The sequence below is a fragment of the Rousettus aegyptiacus genome, unplaced genomic scaffold (assembly GCF_014176215.1).
Source record: "Rousettus aegyptiacus isolate mRouAeg1 unplaced genomic scaffold, mRouAeg1.p scaffold_m13_p_4, whole genome shotgun sequence".
In the NCBI taxonomy this organism is placed as follows: Eukaryota; Metazoa; Chordata; class Mammalia; order Chiroptera; family Pteropodidae; genus Rousettus; species Rousettus aegyptiacus.
In genome coordinates this window covers 120,906,243-120,923,681 of record NW_023416307.1, presented here as the reverse complement: position 1 = coordinate 120,923,681, position 17,439 = coordinate 120,906,243, and the positions used below count along the sequence as shown (strand labels likewise).

General features: G+C 48.2%; 1 protein-coding gene across 2 annotated transcripts in view; it reads right to left on the bottom strand.

Annotated features, from left to right (window-relative positions):
• The window catches only part of SLC6A1 (solute carrier family 6 member 1), a 41,107-nt gene that overhangs the window by 7,027 nt on the left and 16,641 nt on the right, over window positions 1-17,439 (bottom strand). For both annotated transcript variants that reach the window (XM_016121390.2, XM_016121391.2), the window contains exons 2-12: window positions 12,270-12,332; window positions 10,759-11,088; window positions 10,220-10,351; window positions 9,572-9,672; window positions 8,648-8,757; window positions 6,820-6,952; window positions 3,721-3,855; window positions 3,388-3,491; window positions 2,958-3,082; window positions 1,551-1,663; window positions 1,010-1,141 (exon numbers count right to left, since the gene is read on the bottom strand). In XM_016121390.2, coding sequence (XP_015976876.1) covers window positions 1,010-1,141; window positions 1,551-1,663; window positions 2,958-3,082; window positions 3,388-3,491; window positions 3,721-3,855; window positions 6,820-6,952; window positions 8,648-8,757; window positions 9,572-9,672; window positions 10,220-10,351; window positions 10,759-10,996 — 1,323 coding nt within the window. In that variant the 5' untranslated portion in view covers window positions 10,997-11,088; window positions 12,270-12,332. The remainder of the gene's footprint in view (window positions 1-1,009; window positions 1,142-1,550; window positions 1,664-2,957; window positions 3,083-3,387; window positions 3,492-3,720; window positions 3,856-6,819; window positions 6,953-8,647; window positions 8,758-9,571; window positions 9,673-10,219; window positions 10,352-10,758; window positions 11,089-12,269; window positions 12,333-17,439) is intronic.

Here is a 17,439-nt window from a genome sequence, read left to right as displayed (position 1 = left end):
AAGATAGAAAATAAAATAGTAAAATAAAATCCTAATGCCTTGTCCTTCAAAGTCCTGTGTGATCTGGTTTTGCATCCCCCTTTTACTCCTCACTTCCTCTGCCCCGCCACACTGGCCTTCCTGCTGTTCCTCAAGCTCACCAAGACTATTCTCACCGCAGGGCCTTTGCACCTGCTGTGTGCTCTTCCCCTCGCTAGATCTACCCCTGGCTTGCTCTCCCCCGCCATTCGAGTCTCAGCTCAACTATCACTTCCGCAGAGGAACTGCCCCCGACTACTCTGTCTGAGGTAGCATCCTTCCTATCCCTGCTGGTCTGCCCCACTTTTCTTCATGGCACTTACTGATTTAATTTCTATGTCATGTTAACGTGTCATGTTAACTACTGAATCTCCAGTGTCATGCCAGACCCACAGCAGGTGTTCAGCAACTATGAATAAACAATAATTTTGAGTCTGAACTGTATTTGGATCTAGGGTGGTTTTGTGGATCATACATCAGATCCACAGGGCTAAGCTCATGGCTTTAGGGTCACTTATATTTATTGTACAATTCATCAGTTATGTGTCTATCTTCTGACTAGACTTGAATGCAAAAAGCATTGTTCATTAATATCGACAGAAAAAGTGGGAATGAGAGAAAGGGCCAGTGTCAACTTCAAAGGCTCAACTCTACCTTGACTCTCCAGTTAATTTTTGTAAGTCTTTCAAAACTTGGCCTCTGTATTCTCTCCTCTAGGAAGCAGTCCCTGGTGCCCCAGGCCTCGTTAGGGGCTGTGTTCTCTGGCTCTGTCTTATCATTTCTAGCCTAGCGTCTGTGTCTCCCACCAGCCCAGGGCCCCTTGCGGGGGGAGAATCTGTCTGACTCCTTGCCATGTGTGCCAGGGTTGGCACAAAGATGGTGCTCACTGAACAGATGGAACGTGGATAAGACAAAGCTGGGACAAAGAAGACCTGGGAGTAGCCCTGAGGCAGTCAGCACCAGAGGCGTGCCAGGTGCTGACTGTGCTCACCTGGGTGATGTTAGAGAGGCCAATAAGGTAGGAGACCACACAGACGGCAGCAATGAAGAGCTCCCTGCGATTGCGGAGAAGTCTGGGGTACTCATCCACCAGGGCCGTGATGAAGCCCTCCACGGTGCAGAACTTCAGAAAGGAATGGAGATCAGTTCTTGCAGCAGACCCCAGTCCCAACCCACCTGAAGCCAGACCCTCTGGGGGAAAGCCAGAAAGCCTGGCAGTATCAGGACAGCAGAGCCAGGAGAACCCCAGGATCCAGGCGAATCCCAGGATCCAGGTGAACCCCAGGATCCAGGCCTGATCTACCTTGGCCTCCTTTTGTGACCTCAGGAGATTCCCTTCCCTCTGGACATCAGTTTTCCCATCTGGAAAATGGGGAAGGTGGCTGAAGTTTTACCTAGTGGAACATTTTAGGGTTCTGAAACTCTTGGCCATCTTTTCAGGGCCTAAGGCAGTGACCTCCTCTCCCTGCTGGCTCCTGGATAGGTGAGGTTGGGTGGGGGGCACCTCAAGGTGCCAGGGAGGATGTCCTTACCTGGCTGTCAATGCCCAGCATCAGCAGCATCGAGAAGAAGAGGACGGCCCAGAGGGGCGAGATGGGCAGCTGGGTCACTGCCTCCGGGTATGCCAGGAATGCCAGCCCAGGGCCTGTGTGGGGAAGGGCAGAAAAGAGAAAGAAAGAAGAGGTACCGAGCAGCTATGGCATACCTAGCACATACTCACTTCTAAAGCTTTATTCCCTTTTATCTTTAGAGTAAGCTTTCGGGCAAGTGTTGTCAGTCCCTCTCTCTATAGGAGGAAACAGTATGCGTGTGGAGAGAGAGGTCATAAGGTTGGGTCCAAAAGCGAGGGACTAGTGAGATGACACGAGGGGCTGCAGTGGTGGGGACAGCGCAGGGACAGAGGTGGCCAGATGACGAGACACTTAGAAGGTAGAATGGGCAGATCCTAGTATTGGTTGGTTTGTAAGTGAAAGTGAGGGAAGAATCCAGGATGATGTTGGGGCTCTGGCCTGGGCACTCGACAGTGAAACTTTTGCTGCAATGGAGAGCACAAGGGAGGAGACGTCTTGAAGGACATGTTGTGTTTGAGTGTCTGGGTGGAGGGTCATTCAAGAGATCAGGGAAAATCCCACAAGGGGAAGGAAAGTCACTGTAACCTCTCTGGGGTCTGGCTCTGGAAAGGGGAGTGGTGGCTGGGAGTTCCAGAAAAATGATGAGGGGCTGCCCATGTAGGGGAGATTAGGCCCTCAGTGGTGAACACTCCTTTCTGCAAGACCAGCCCAGTTCTCCCGGACGGGGGAGGGACAAGTCGCATTGCCTCCCTGAGCCCAGGCCTCTGCCGTGCACAGAGCAGTCCTTCATGTATGCTGCTTTCTGGTTGAGCGGGGAAGGGCAGGGTTACCTGGGTTTTTCCTTGGATCCCATGGCATGGATGATTGTGTGGTGTGTAAAGTGGGCACAGCCCACTTGGTGAGAACATTTTTAGAGCTTGGACAAATGCATTGATTTGAGCGCATTGTGTTATGATGGTGAACATGTCTGAGTTGGACCAAAATTTATATCCTAGGGGGCAAGAGTGGGTCCTATTCCTCCAGATGTCCAGGGTTGTGCTGGAAGGGCCAGTATGGCCAGGCTGTGCAGTCAGCCACGTCTTGGCTCAACTCCAAAGTTCTACCACCTTTCTAGCTCCCTGAATTTGGGCAGGCGGTGACCTCAGTGGGTCTCAGTTTTCTCACCTGTGAAATGGGGATAAGAGCATTGACCCCATAGTGTTAGGAAGATTCAGGGATACGGTCCACATAAATGCTCGGTGGCATATAGTAACCTCAGTGCCAGTGAGCCAAGGTGGTGGTGATACGATGACCAATGACGACAGAAAGGCTAGTGCAATTAGCCCCGCCCTCTCCAGGAGACCCCGCCCTCCTCCATGTGGTGCTGACCTGAGGCTGCCACATCAGCAATGGACCTTTTGGTGACATGGGCCATGAAGCCCACGATGGAGAAGATGACAAATCCTGCGAACATGCTGGTGCACGAATTGATGCAGCAGACAATGATGGAGTCCCTACAAGAGGGAAGGGCGCAGTCAGAGAGGGTGGGGCTGGCAGGAAGGTGAGCTAGTGGGCAGAATTTAGCAAATGGTGAGGTGGAGAAGGGTGCTTGGGAGTGGAGCTGCAGGACAGGTGGGTTCACCCCCAGCCCCACGGAAGGGGCAGAATAGGCAGTGATGGATAGAAGACCCTGGCTGAGAGGGGATGTAATTGACAGTGGCAAAGGCCAAGGGGCGTGGCCATGGAGAGGCGTGACTGCGGAGGGGAGTAAGCGCTGTGGGGCGTGGCCAGAAAACCAGAGGCTCCTGTGCTCTCGCACCTATAGACGTTGTTGTGGAAAGAGTTGTAGCTCCCAAGAGCAATCAGGGATCCCAGACCCAGTCCATAGGAGAAGAAGATCTGGGTAGCAGCATCCAGCCACACCTATAGGAAGAATGATCAAAAAATACTCAAAATTATGATCATAGCCACAGCGCTCTAGGGCCTTTTACATGTGCTAAAAAGCTCTACTTGGCAACAATCTCAGTTTACACAGGAGGGTCAGAGAGGTGCAGTGACTCATCCTAAAGCTGGTAAACGGTGGCTCAGGACTCAAGTCTGCTCTTAACCCAGCCAGTGCCCTCCAGGACTGGAGGCCAGGAGGGCCGCTCACCTCGGAGTCTGACAGCTTGCGGAAGTTGGGTGTGATGTAGAAGAGGATGCCTTCCTTGGCACCAGGCAGCGTCACTCCTCGGAAGAACAGGATAATCAGCATGATGTAGGGATAGGTGGCAGAGAAGTAGACCACCTGGGAGGAAAGTGAGGACGTGGTCACGCCACCTTCATCACACTCAGGCTTCCCCTTTCCTCATTTCACCTACATCTGCACCTGTTGTGGCTCTGGGCTTGGTTCCAGGTCATCTTCCTCCAGGAAGCCTTTCTGGATTCCTAACCTGCTCTGCTTGGCCACTTCTCTGCAGCTCCTCCTTGAAATCTAAACCAACTAGCTCAGCCTTTGGTTTCTCTCTTCCCCTACCCCTCCTACTTTTTTGATTTCTGTTTAAATTATTCAAGTACAACATGTGATAAAGGAAAAAATTTAAGATCACATGAACACACACACACACACACAAAGTTCCTTTCAAAGGCCTATAGAATGTATTACATAAGGGACAAGTCTTCTCTTGTTTACTTCTGTTTTCTCAGTGCCCAGAACAGGCCAGGGTATATAGTGGACACTCAATAAATGCCTGACAAATACATAAATGCATGGATGTTAACAATTTTCTTTTGCAAAATGAAGCTCGAATTATGAACTTGCCTTTTCATTTAACATGTTTAAACTTAAGAAACAGTACATACAACTTTGTTTCTTGTTTTGTTTATTAAAGATTTTTTTATTGTCTCATAACAATGTGATTTTTAATTATACAAAATAGTCCCTCAGGAGGTTTCACCATCTTTTTCAAGTTTTCCTACCATTATCCATTGAGGTTTCTTCTAATTTTAGGTGAATCTCAATAACACCACATTGACCACCCCTGTATATAAAACTTTGTCTACAAAAGTAGACAAATTATACTATAAAATTACTATAATTTATACAAAAAAAAATGTACTAATCTTGGGGAAATTTTCTAGTAGAATTACTGAGGAAAAACGAATAAGGTTCTCAAAGGCTTTTAACCCGTATTGCCTAATTATCTTCCAGAAATTGAACTTTGTCCAGCATTATGGAGAGCACCTTTCCTGCAAAGATGCCAACACTGAGTATAATCATTTTTAAAATTTTTTTTTTTTGCCAAATTGATAATCAAAAGACTGAGATCATTGTCTCAGATTGCATTTCTTTGCTCACTGGTGTGAAAGAGCAATTTTCAAGTTCAATGACCTTTGCATCTCAGAGTCATGCTCAGCATAAATTGTTCTCTAGCTTAGTTTCATCCCCCTGATTTTTGACTCTCAGATTCTGCAGAGTTAGAAAAGGCAATCATGATTCCATAGGAAAATCACTGTACTTAGAATTAGGAAAAGGAGATTCAAAACCCTCTGTGTCACCTACAAGCAGTGTGGCATTGGATCAATTTCTTATTCTCCTTGAGCTCACATTTTTTTGTATGGAAAATTGGTATAATCAACATTGCTACTCAGAAAGGTTGTTGCATGAGGACATACACCATACTTAATATATGTTGCCTAGGTCTTATACTTCAACGTGTCTTCCATGCTCAGCATGGAGCTAGGTATGCAGTAGGTGCTCGGTAAATGCTTACTGATGGATTAGCTTGACTTACTCAAAAGAGGCAATAAGAGGGGCCCTACTCTATGCCCCCAAGAAGTAGTTAGTTTCCTAATGTAGCAGGAACTCTAGATACCACCTGAAAATTCTAATTGATGTCATGCATCGAGTACCTACTATGTGCTAGGCATATGCTATACACTCTGCTCAGTCTTTGTGACAACTCTGTAAGGTACTATTATTGTGACCACTTAAGTGAAATAACTGGCTCAAGAGCACATAGCTAGCAATCGGGGGATAGTTTCAAACTCAGCTCTGTCTCTTCTGATGCCCTTAGGCCCTACATTCTTCTGCTTCCTAAAGTTGAGCAGGAGATACCTATGCTCTCCTCTTGCCTAGCCTAGGGATGAGGCAGAGCTGTTTCAACATCAGCCTTGCATCTGAGAACCCATTGAGTCCAAAGTTCCCACCAGACTGAAATAGGGCAGCTTTTCATCAGCTGTGCCCATGCCCAGGTGTGGAATCCATCAAGGTTCTGTTTTGCTAGTTCAGCTTCTCAGGTAGTCTGGACCTCCCTGTCTCCAGCCTCATTCATTTCAAATTCTTTCTCCTCCTTAATTGCTCTAAGACCACAGACAACAAACTTGCCCTGAATCCTTCTGGTCAATGCCAGTGAAAGACTTGGTTATCTTCTGTCCTGGGACTCATGGGGTGGGGCTTAAAGAGGGGTACTTCTTTGCCCAGGAGATGGGGATGAAGCAGTCTCTCTCCCCCTAGTTTGATCAGCAAGCTTCCTGAATATCCCCAGGCTGGATACCCCATCTTGGTCTGGCTCTGCTCTTGCCAATAATAAAAATAAAAATAATAACTCCCTTTGCTAGCTGCTGAGTGCTTTATAAAATCACCCTCTCATTTAATTTGAATGACAAACCAACAGATAAACATAGGCATATTAGTCCCATTTTAGAAGGAACTGAGTTTCAGAGAGGTGAAGTGACTTGATGGAGGTCACACAGTCAAGTCAATGGCTGGGTTGGGATCTGAACTCTGGCCTGTTTGAATACAAGGTCTGGGTATTCAACCACTAATCAATTTATCTCTTGCACCTCAAAGCCTGGGATATGTAGTATTCGCCTCTAGTGATTCTCCCTTCTCCCTTGCCTCCCACACCTAGAACAAGGTTTGGAATAGAGTCAATGCTCAGGGAGTTTGTTCAATGGTCCACAAACAACATTTGCCTTCTGGTTTTTGGTAGCTCTGCCAGGCCCTGGGGAATCTCAAGAGACTTACTGTGAACCAGGCACTGTGTTAAGGGCCTGACTTGCATTGTTTCCTTTATTCCTCACACCTTCCCAGAAGGTAAGTAATGTTATTCCCATTTTACAGGAAAGAACACTGAGGCACAGAGAGATGAAGGGATCTGTTTAAATTAAGGTTAGATAGGGTTCATCTGAGGTACAGATTCCTTTGCCCAGGGCAGAAACCCCTTGGTAGACCCATCCCTCTCCAGTTCTTATTGTTCACATGTCTTACCTTTCCAGTCCAGCCAACACCCTTCCAGATACAGAAATACACAAGGATCCAAGCGATGGCCAGGGTGATGGCCAGAGGCCAGCGGATCTGACCCGGCTTATCCAGCCCGTCTGTCATCTGATGCATGTTGTGCCTGGTGGAAGAGTGGGGTGAGGAGGGCATGGACATGGGCAATGTCATTCACTGTGTTCGTGCTGACATATGTGATCACTGATACCTAAGAGCTGGGTGGGGACTGTGGGACCCATCATACAAACTGGTAGAAAGTGCTGACTTGCCAGTGTCTTAGTTTCAGTTACCACTGTTGCTCACCAGATGGCTACAGCAGCCTCTTAGCAGGACTCCGGCCTTCACTTTTGCTCTGTCCCCACTCCAGCCACAGGGATCCTTAAATTGCAAATCTGGTCTTGTCACTTCTCTGCTTAAAATTCTGCATTGAATAACTCCCTATTGTTCTAGAATGAAGCCCAAACTCTCCAGGTGGACCTTGCAAAGCCTTCATGAGCTGGCCCTTGCTTTTTTCTCCCATCTTGGTTCACACCATGGCCTCCTCATACTCTCATAAGACTGAATTACTGGTCATCCCTTCACTCTAGTCTTACTTGCTCTTGCCTCCCTCCCAAGTTTTTATACATGTTCTTCCTTCTGCCAACACCTGTCTTCCCAACATTGTTTTCATCCTTAGATGCCACTCCTAACCTAGGCTGGCCCAGGCACATTCTGTGAGTCCCTCCTTTTAGCCCTGGTCACCTGGTATTGCCACTGCCTGTTTGCTTATTCTTGTCTCTAATTAGACTGGCATATAGTAGGTGCTCAAGAAATGTTTATTGAACAAACAGTTGAATGAAAAACCTGGACACATGCACGACAATTGTATGTGGGAGATGCCCAAAAGCAGAACCAGCTGGAGCAGAAACTGATTGTTATTTGTAAGGAGACAGTCTAGCCAAGGATGGTTCAACACAAAGAGATTGAGATCACGTGCTCTGACACTTCCCGAGAATGGCTCCTCCTGGCAGCCTATCCAAGGTGCAGTGAAACTGTCCAGGTTGCTCCAGACCCTTTCAAGATGTCTGGCACAGATGCTTCCTTCATGTCAAAGAGATTAGGGTCCCAGGACCTCATTTTGGAAAATTAATGCTCCCAGTGCACATTTTCTATGATGTGCTTCCTGGAAAATATAATCAGCATGGCCTTCACTGTGGACAGTGTGTGTGTGTGTGTGTGTGTGTGTGTGTGTGTGTGTGTGTGTGTGTGTCTGTGTGTGTGTGTGTCTGTGTGTGTGTGTGCGCGCGCGCGCGCTTGCGTATTATTCCAAGTGACTCTGGGTTACTAAGGAAACCGGACTGGTTTTCAGGATGACTCTTGACTTCATTGGCCTCTCCTTGTGATTCTTCTCGGCCTGTGATGGTTATTCCCCTCCACTAGCTACTGGCCAACCTTCTCCACCCTGCTCCATGCTCTGGAGGTGATTGCTATGGCTGCATCACCGCTTCCTTGCCCTTGGGCTTCTGCTGCGTTTGACCAACAGCAGGTGCTTGGAGGGCAGGCCAAAAGGAGGAGTCCGGGAGGTATTCTCTCTGCTGGCTACGGCTTCATCTGTAGCTGTGTTTCTCTACCTAAGGTCATAACGCATGTCTAGTGGCCCCACCTGTGGTTCAGCTCTCTCTGGGGGAGGTAGGGGCTTCACCCTCTCTGTGGCTCCCTTAGCCCCACCCACATCTCCACAAACAGTCCTTCCCCTAACTCTCCATCAGCCTTTTGAAGGTGCCTCGGTGCCTGCTGGCCCTGGCTGATATGCCCCCGACCCTGGATGGCCCCCACTCACTCCCAGAACTCCACCACGGCACTGGTCATGTTGGTAGTGTTCACAATGCTGTAGTTGGAGAAGCAGCGGTCTGTGTTCCAGGGGTTGTCACACTGTTTCCATGGAAGTGTCTGTAAAGACAGCGGCACGGACAAACCCTGTTGAGCTCCTAGGGGCTGGAACAGTGGTCCCAGCACATCCCATTCACCCTCACAGTAACCTGAACCGTTATCTCAATTCCCCTTCCTGATAGCTCTGGGGTGCAGGTCATACTGTGAACCTCATTTTAGAGATCAGAGAGGGGCAGCAACTTGCTCGAGATCACACAGCTCCTCAGAGTCACTGCTGAGATCTGAACCTCTACTTTCTCACTCTGGAAACCAGCTTTCCAAGCTGCACCATTAAGTTTCATGTGTCCATCCCGGGGCCACTTTCCAGCCACTCGACCTTGGGCAAGAGACCTCATCCATTTTACCCTGTGCACACTGATGTTTACAGTGCTTGTTCTTTGCCAGGCACAGATCTAAGCACTTTACATACATTTACTCCTTAATCCTCACAACTCTAGGAGGCAGGTTTCCCTTTTACCCTTATTTTATAAATGAGGGCACGAAGGCTCAGAGAGGTTAAGTCTTGTTCTGAAAATTGCACCGCCGGTATATGGTAGGGTCAGGGTTTGAACCTAGGTCCATATGAAATGGGCTGACAATGCCCACCTTAGAACGGTGTCATGAGGATTAGATACTAGTATAGGTGAAGCGACTGGCTCAGTGCCTGGTCTGGAGCTGGGGCTCAGGTCATGGTGCTACAATTGTGAAGAGACAAGGGCTGCTGAAGACCATGCCCATAACCCGAGGAATGGCCCTGTCAGCAGAATGGTGGTCCCAGTGGATGGAGAGTGGGCTCTGGGTCTGGTTCTTTCTGAAGGGGCGAGGGTCCACTCACCGTGGTGAAGGAATTATACAGGTAGTAGATGGCCCAGGAGATGATGACAATGTAGTAGATGTTCAGCCAGAAGGACAACACAGCAGCAGCAAGGCCCACACCTGGGAATGGACATGCCATCATGACATGCATTTAATAACCAGTGCGTGTTGCACAACATCTACAATCTCACTCGACCTTAGAGAGAGGCAGGAACTTGGCTATGGTCACATGCATCTGGCAAGTGAGGGAGCCGGGCCTTGAGTCTGAGCATCACAACCCCCCTACCCTCCGTACAGGCTGGCCACAGGTGGGGCTGGGGCTGGGCTTGTTAGGCAAGCATGATTCTCCATGTGTCCACCTGAGTGTCTGTTGGCACAGAGCAAGGCGGCAAAGAAAGTCACACTGAAACCTTGCCAGGGAAATGAGCTCCCAGAACAGGGCAGCTGGTGTGTGTGTGTGAGAGCCTCTGGACTGGATTCTCCTCTCCACTTTCAGTATCCTAGGTTCTGGCCAGCATCACCATCTGTCACCTGGCCCCTTATAAGGGCTCCACACTGCTCAGATGTGGTGGAGCAGTTCCCTCTTTCCAGAGGGTTGGGGGTGTTGGGAAAGCCCTGGCTTCACCATCATCCTGTGATGACCCATGGCCTCACTCTGAAGACTTACCCTTGAACATAGGGGCCAGCTTCCAGACCCCCAGACCCCCAATGGACGTGTACTGGCCTAGAGAGCACTCCAGCAGGAAGAGCGGGACCCCCGCAAAGATGAGCGTCAGGAAGTAGGGGATCAGGAAGGCCCCTGCAGGGTTGAGAAGAGAGATGCTCGTGGGTGGCCCCATAGCTTTGGAGAAACCCTGGTCAGAGAGAGCATCAGGAGGGGCGCTCTTGGGCCCCAGCCATGATTTCCTTACATTTTGCCTCAAAAGCAGCGCCCACATCCAAAGCCAGGTCCAAGAATATCTTCTGCTCAAAACATATCCCCTCCACTTTCCAAATAAAGAGGCAAACTTTTTGGTATCATTGACAAGATTACAATCTCCCTCTGGGAATCCTCTGCTAAAAGGACAAGAAACAGGAAGTGGGCCTAACACTTCTTTTGCAGTCTTTAGGGGACCCATTCCTCTAAGGTTGCCCCAGAAAATGTCTAAGCAGGACCCTTTTAGTGGGGTCCAGGCCCAGCTGGGAGGTGGTCAGGCCAGCACCTACCGCCGCCATTTTTTCCACAGAGATAGGGGAATCTCCAGACGTTGCCCAGGCCGATGGCGTAGCCCACGCAGGACATGAGGAAGTCAAAGCGGCCCTTCCATGTGTCCCTGTCTGGAAGGTCCGCTGCCTTCTTCTGCACCTTGACCACCAGGGTTTTGGGTTTGTCATTGGCCACAGGGACCTCGCTGACCTCCGTGGAGATCTGCCCATCGGCCACCTTGCTGCCATTGGTCGCCATGTCTCGGAGTTTGGACACAGAGGTCCTGGCAGATGGACGTGCGATGTCAGCCCCAGTCCACGTGGATAGCAGTTTTGCGGCTCAAGGTCACCCTAGAACAGAGGTTTGGGGCAACAGGCAATAAGGGGGGGGGGCAATATTCTGGAGTTTCCCAAAATAATAAAAAGAAATAACCCATAAAAAAACTAGGGGCCCTAGAAAGCCCTCCCATAAGCCCTCTTCCTCCCACCAGCTCTTCTACGAAGAGAGGTGCCTTCTGTTTCCAAAGACATGTGAGGATGTGGTCTGTGTTTCCTGGACTAGCGTCAGTTCTGGCCATCTCTGTCATGTGCCCTCTGTTGTGTATCTTCCTCAGAGGAGAAACACGAGGTGACTAAATTTTCAGACAGAAATATGAAGTGCTCCTCGTTTTTGCCTCCCTGGATGTGACAGGAGATTTTCATTCCCTGACGCCACAAAAGCTATGGCAGGGCAAGCTATGGTGGATCTGAACATGGGCTGAATATGGAGGTGTCCTGGCTGCAGGTGGTGGATGAAGGTGGTGTATGAGCACAGACTCTGACCACGATCAAAGTCCTCTTCACCACTTTCAAATTGTGTGACTTTGAGTAAACTTCTTAATCTCTCTGGGTCTCACTCTTCCTATTCTTTACATTGAAGACAACAGTATATCCCTCATCAGGTGGTTGTCCTTCACTTATTCAGTGTGGCACTCTCTGCCTGGCAAATGGGGAGGACTTGTTGCTATTTCATCAGCAGTTCCCAAGCCTGGCTACGTTTCCAAGTCATTTAGGAAGCTCGATAAAGACACATTCCCGGGCCCACCCCAGATGTGCCAAATTAGAATCTCTAGAGGAGCCTGAAATCTATACTTTTAACAAATTCTTGAAGGAGATTCTCATGCCAGAAGCTCAGCCCCAGTCCTCAGGTGAGGAAGGACCACTGGCTTAGATGACCTCTCTGACCTTCTGTCACCCCAGATGTTTTACCTACACTGCATCCTTCTCACCTCTAGTTCCAGAGGTAGCGAGATGTGATACTGGACTCAGTCCAGTTCTGGGTTCAAATCTCTAGTCCTCCTTTTACCAGCCGAAAGACCCAAAGTACTACTCTTCATTGCTCTAGCCTCAGTTTCCCCATCTATATAATGGGGGTAACGCTATCTGGCTTGTAGAATTGTGGCAAAAATGAACTTTAATGGTGAGTGCTTTTCACCTGACCAGTTTAGAAAGAGAACTGCATAAATGGTTATGATTTTGGTTGTTGATGTTACCTGATGATTTTCTGTGGTGGCTCAGCTGCAGAGCAATCCCCTCTGCAACCCGTGGGTGACAACCTGCAAAGCAGAGGAAAGAAGGGATGGTGAACTGGCAGACAGCATCAATGGGCAGCCCTGGGCAGAGAGCAGCAGGTGTGCAGGAAGCCTGCCAGTATCGAGGCTGTATATAAGTCCCTTAGAGCCACCCGGCCAGGGTGCAGGGTGGCCTCAGCAAGTCCATGCAGTGTGCCTGGCCTATGGGATGCTGGAGACATGCAGGAGTGGGGTCCACTGCCCTCAAGACAACTGTGGGGGTGGGCATGAGGGTACCGTGAGGAAGACGTTCCATAATTTTATCAGCAGGAAAAGATAAATCACAGAGGGGCTGCAGTTTCTCAGGGCCCCACTGGGAGCCAAGGATTGCAGCCGATATTTTTCTGTATCCTCCAGCCAACCTTGCAGAAATACGGTGAAAGACCATGTAAGAACATGGGAGAAATCTCCTTGTTTGGTAGAATGAGAAAAGCAGGTTCAATACAATTTATTTAGTATGATCCTACTTTTGCCTTCCCCTCTCGAAATCTGTTAATTGAAAAAAATAAAAATAAAAACTAAACTAAAACACCAAAGGATATACCTTAACCTGTTCCCAGTAATTAGTTTATAAGTGATTTTTGTTTTCCTTTTATTGTGCTTTTCTGTATTTCAAGAATTATTTTTAAGTTTCTATAAAAATTTATAAATAAAATATATTTCTAAATTTCTATATGATTTTTTAAATTAATAAAAGAACAGAATAAACTTATGGAACCCTCAGAGCTAACAGGAACGTGTGAAGCACTGGTCTGCGAACTCTCAGATGTAGGAGCTGAGCCAAAGCAACGTGTGGCCCCTGTCGCAAATGGCTCCCTCCCCTCAGCTCTGCCCCACTGCGGGGACCCAGGTCTGCTGCGCACTCACCTTCCAGCCCCTTGCATGCAGTCCCCGTTACCAAACACCATTGTTTCTTCCTAGAGTTCACGGAGAACCAGACCGCCTTCGGACAATCCAAACTTTACTGCCAACCCTGGTTCTTGTTCTCAAGGATGACCCACAGGCTTGTCTCGGACGCCTATCTAGATCCTGGCCTGGGCATGGCACCGTCAGAAGTGACTCTAGACTCAGGAAGAGTGATCGCCTCTAATCACCAGGAATGGCAGGAGGCAGCCAACTCTGTAGTCTATCATGGAGGCTTGGGATATGCAGGGGAGAGAGCCACCTCAGGAAAGTGGAAGAGGCTAAGGTAGACCCTCATGGGTGGGTGGCGGGGGGGGGGGGGGGTTGTTAGTCATTAACTGTGAAAACAATGATGCCTTTAACTGTTCCCAGGATCTACCTGTCTGAGCTCTGGCTGCCATGTTTACTTAAAGTGACCCAATCACCTGGGACCAGGGCTGGTCACCTGACCCTGGCTAGCCAAGCAAAGCTCCTTCCCTGGGAATCTGGCATTGCTACCACTGAGGCAGCTATCTTCTGACTGCTTTCTACTCAGAGTAGCAGAGAAAGCTGATCTGTTGAGGAGGAAGGAAAGAAGAGATCAAAAGATGGAGAGAGAGTTTTGAAAGCATTCTACTTTGTGGTTCCAGGCTTTCTTAAGACTGGCTACATTCCTGCTGTCAGAATTTACAGTGCAATCCCACAGTCACAAAATAAATTCCCCGTTTTTGCTTACACCGGCTAGGGGATTCCCACTGCAATCTTGAATCTCTGTGTACACGCTCCCACCACTTGACCAAGTTCTCAGGAATGCCTGTGAGAACAGCTTCTGGCCTCCACTCTGTGTGTACTTGTTGATTATCATGGAGACTCAAAGCAAACTCCAAAATCTACTAGGTTTTTTAAAGTGGTGCTGTGCACTGGGCCTCGGGATCACCCAACACCATTCGGGGAGAGAGAAAGAGCAAGAGCGAGAGCAGGAGCCAGGCGCAGCTCTGGTTCACGCCCTGAAAGCAGGCACAATGACAGCAGGGGTTTTACAGGGTGAAACTTAGTGCGTATGTCCTTTGAAGTAACCATTCAACGTCAACACAAAGGCAGGTAGGAAGGTCGGAAGTTTGGGGGAAGGGAAGAGGAGTTCTTGGTCACCAGGAGGTTTATTTGGGAGGTTTATTCCGTCGACTTTTCCATGAGTATGTTGAGCACCTCCTCGTGCCAAGCCTGGCTGGATCAGAGATGGTGGCTGCTCTGAAGAACTCACCATGAGGAAGACATACGTGTGAGCTCCAGAACATGGGAAAATGTATCCAGAAGAGCCACCTATGTGGAGTTTTCCTTTGAGAACACGTGCAATATATGAAGATAAATGACATAAAAACCATGAATTAATATAATTAACATGATTGATGCTTCTTCAAGGATTCAGATTGAGAAGACACTCTGACTTGCAGGGCAGCAAGACTACCCCAGTGCTAAATCAGATCTCAGCTCCCTCTGACACTAATGCTGAGCGAGTTATTTCCCCTCTTTGATCCTTACCTATAAAATGGGAGTATAATATTAACACTTCTCTCAAAAGGTTGTGGCAAAGATTAAATGAGATCGTGCATGTTCACTGTGTAAAAGAATGCCTGGCTCACTGAGGGCTTAGGGATCTCTGCCATTGTCATCATTGTGATTGTTACCATCTATGTATGCATCGTGGTTCTTAATCTGGTATTCACAACTTCCCAGAGGCTATAACAGTGATGATGACGATGACGATGATAACAGCTAACGTTTAGTGAAAGTTCACTATTCAGGCCCTTCAGCATCTTTCAGCATTTTCAAAACTCCATGGATATCGTCCTTTAAGTTGCCATGGGAAACACTAGCTGACAAAAATGTCAAGTCCTTTGCTTTGGCTCTTTTTATGCCAGTTCAGAGTGGGTTGGCTAATCAGACCACTTTGGGCTAGCCAAAAGTGGTACGTTTATGTGCTTGGTTAATAATAATAAAAAAGAATCATTCTCTAAAAAAGTCTGGTAAGAAAAAAATTCCCAAAAATCTAGATGATGGGAGGGAAAGGATAAAGGGACCCCTGTTAGTGACAAACCTTGGGGTCCAGGGCTTACATAGAGGGGTTCCAGAAGGTGCCTCGCTCATGCACTCTAGGGGCATAGCTGCGTAAGAATTTTAATTCCTGACACATGCTCCCCTCTCTCATGAAAAACAGCACATGGAAAGCACGGACATATGTAAGTTCATGGCAAGGGAACCTGGCTATCTTTCCAGAAAATTAATGATCTCTGAAGCAGAACTAACCTTTTACCACTGTTCCCTCCCCATTTCTGAAACAGGCTCCTGTGCTTCGCAGAGCAGGGGTGGCTCCATGTCGGGTTGTTCTGTGGGTCTGCTGCGGTAAGACCACAGTCTCCCTGCTCTGAGTGCCAGTCTGCAGCTCATCTTCACCTGCTGGCGGAGTGGGTGGAAGGAAAGCCTCTCACCATTCCATGATCTGGGGCATTTTTCCAAGGCTTTCTTCCAGAGTCTTCCAGTTTTTCCTCATCAGGTGACAACATTCTGCAGACTGAGCACCTGGCTCCACAGTCCTGCAGGTCCTTAATATGCCACAATTAACTGAATTCCGCCAAAGCAATGTTTAAAAGAGCAAGGTTAATGTGACACCACAAGCGACAAGTCTTCTGTATTCACTCGCCTACTCATTCACTCCTTTATTCATTCAATATGTATTTACTGAGAACATGCTCTGTGCTGAAATGGCAATGGAATAACTGTTTCAGGCACTTTGTATTCTGGACTATGCCAGAGTTTGAACCAGCGAACTAACATGGGCCAGCAGAAAAGATTCAATATTGTAAACACTTATTGAGATCCTAATGCGTACATTGGAGCTGGGCTGGACACTCAGGTTGCAAGGATTAATAAGACAAGGTCTCTGACCTTGACAAGGTCACAGCCTAGAAGGAGAAATAGCTCTGCTTTATAGCTAGTCATAATACCCTGTGATAAGAGCTGCAAGGGTGTATGAATAAGACACTGTAGGCCTAGAAGAAATGAGTTAATTCAAACAAAGAGGATATCCCAGATGAGGGGACATAGGAACTGAGTTTTGAAGGTTGACTAGGTGGTTGTCAGGCTCAAAAAGAGGGAAGGGCATCCCAATGGAGGGAAATGGGATGAACTAAAGTAGGGAGGTTTGAAGCTAGGAAGGTCAGTTTGTGAAGGGCCTTGAAAGCCAGGCCAACGAACTCAGGAAACAACTGTAAGTATGGAACAGGGGTGAGAATGTGGTCGGATTAGTACTGTAGAAGATGACTCATTCTGGGAGCTCTGGGAAGGAGTTAAAAAGGCGATAAAAATGTTTCCATAATATCCCATCCTTCCTCAATGTGCTCTCTGTGACCAGGTCCTAAGGCCATCGATAAAACAGGCCAAAGCAAGCAGAAAGAATACGTCTGCCAATCCTTGAATGAGGAGATGCATTATAAGAAAAAGAACACGTGGAGTTTGGAAGCTCTAGATCAGAGTGGCAAAATGGGTCAAAATTGGCCCTTGGGCTTATTCTATTTGGCCTGAACAAAAATTTTTTTTTCAGTTTGAATTAGGAGCTAAAAATCTGACTCGCTGGGATACAGTACTTCAAACAGAAGAAAGAGCAAGTGCAAAGGCCCAAAGGCAGGGATAAGCTTGGCTTGTTTGAGAGAGAGCATGGAGGCCCAGGCTACAGTCCAATGCAACAGGAAACAGAGCTAGCCAGAGTCAGGCAGGGGCCAGATCACACAAGATCTCAGAGACCATCGCAAGGAGTTTGGACTTTATTCTAAAAAGGATAGGAAAAACTGGAGGGTTTAAGCTGTGGGAGTAATCTGACTAATACTTGTGAGTCTCACTCTGGCTGCACAGAAGAGGCTGCCAAGGGGCAAGGGTGGAAACAAGGTGGTTCATTAAGAGACAGAGAGATAATGGTGACTTGAGAGGTGGCAGCCTAGGGCAGAGGTGGTGAAGAGCGGCACTGGGGAACTGTTTTGGAGGTGGGGCCTGTAGGCCTTGCTGGCACATTGTCTGTGAGTGGCCCAGCCCTGGGCCAGATGGCAGGCTGGGGGGAGGGGAGTATGTGGCAGCCACTTGGACAATCCCCCTCTGTCCCATTACATCAGAGGGACAGGCACTGTGTGGGGTGGAGACTTCGGCAGAGGCCAAAAGGCCA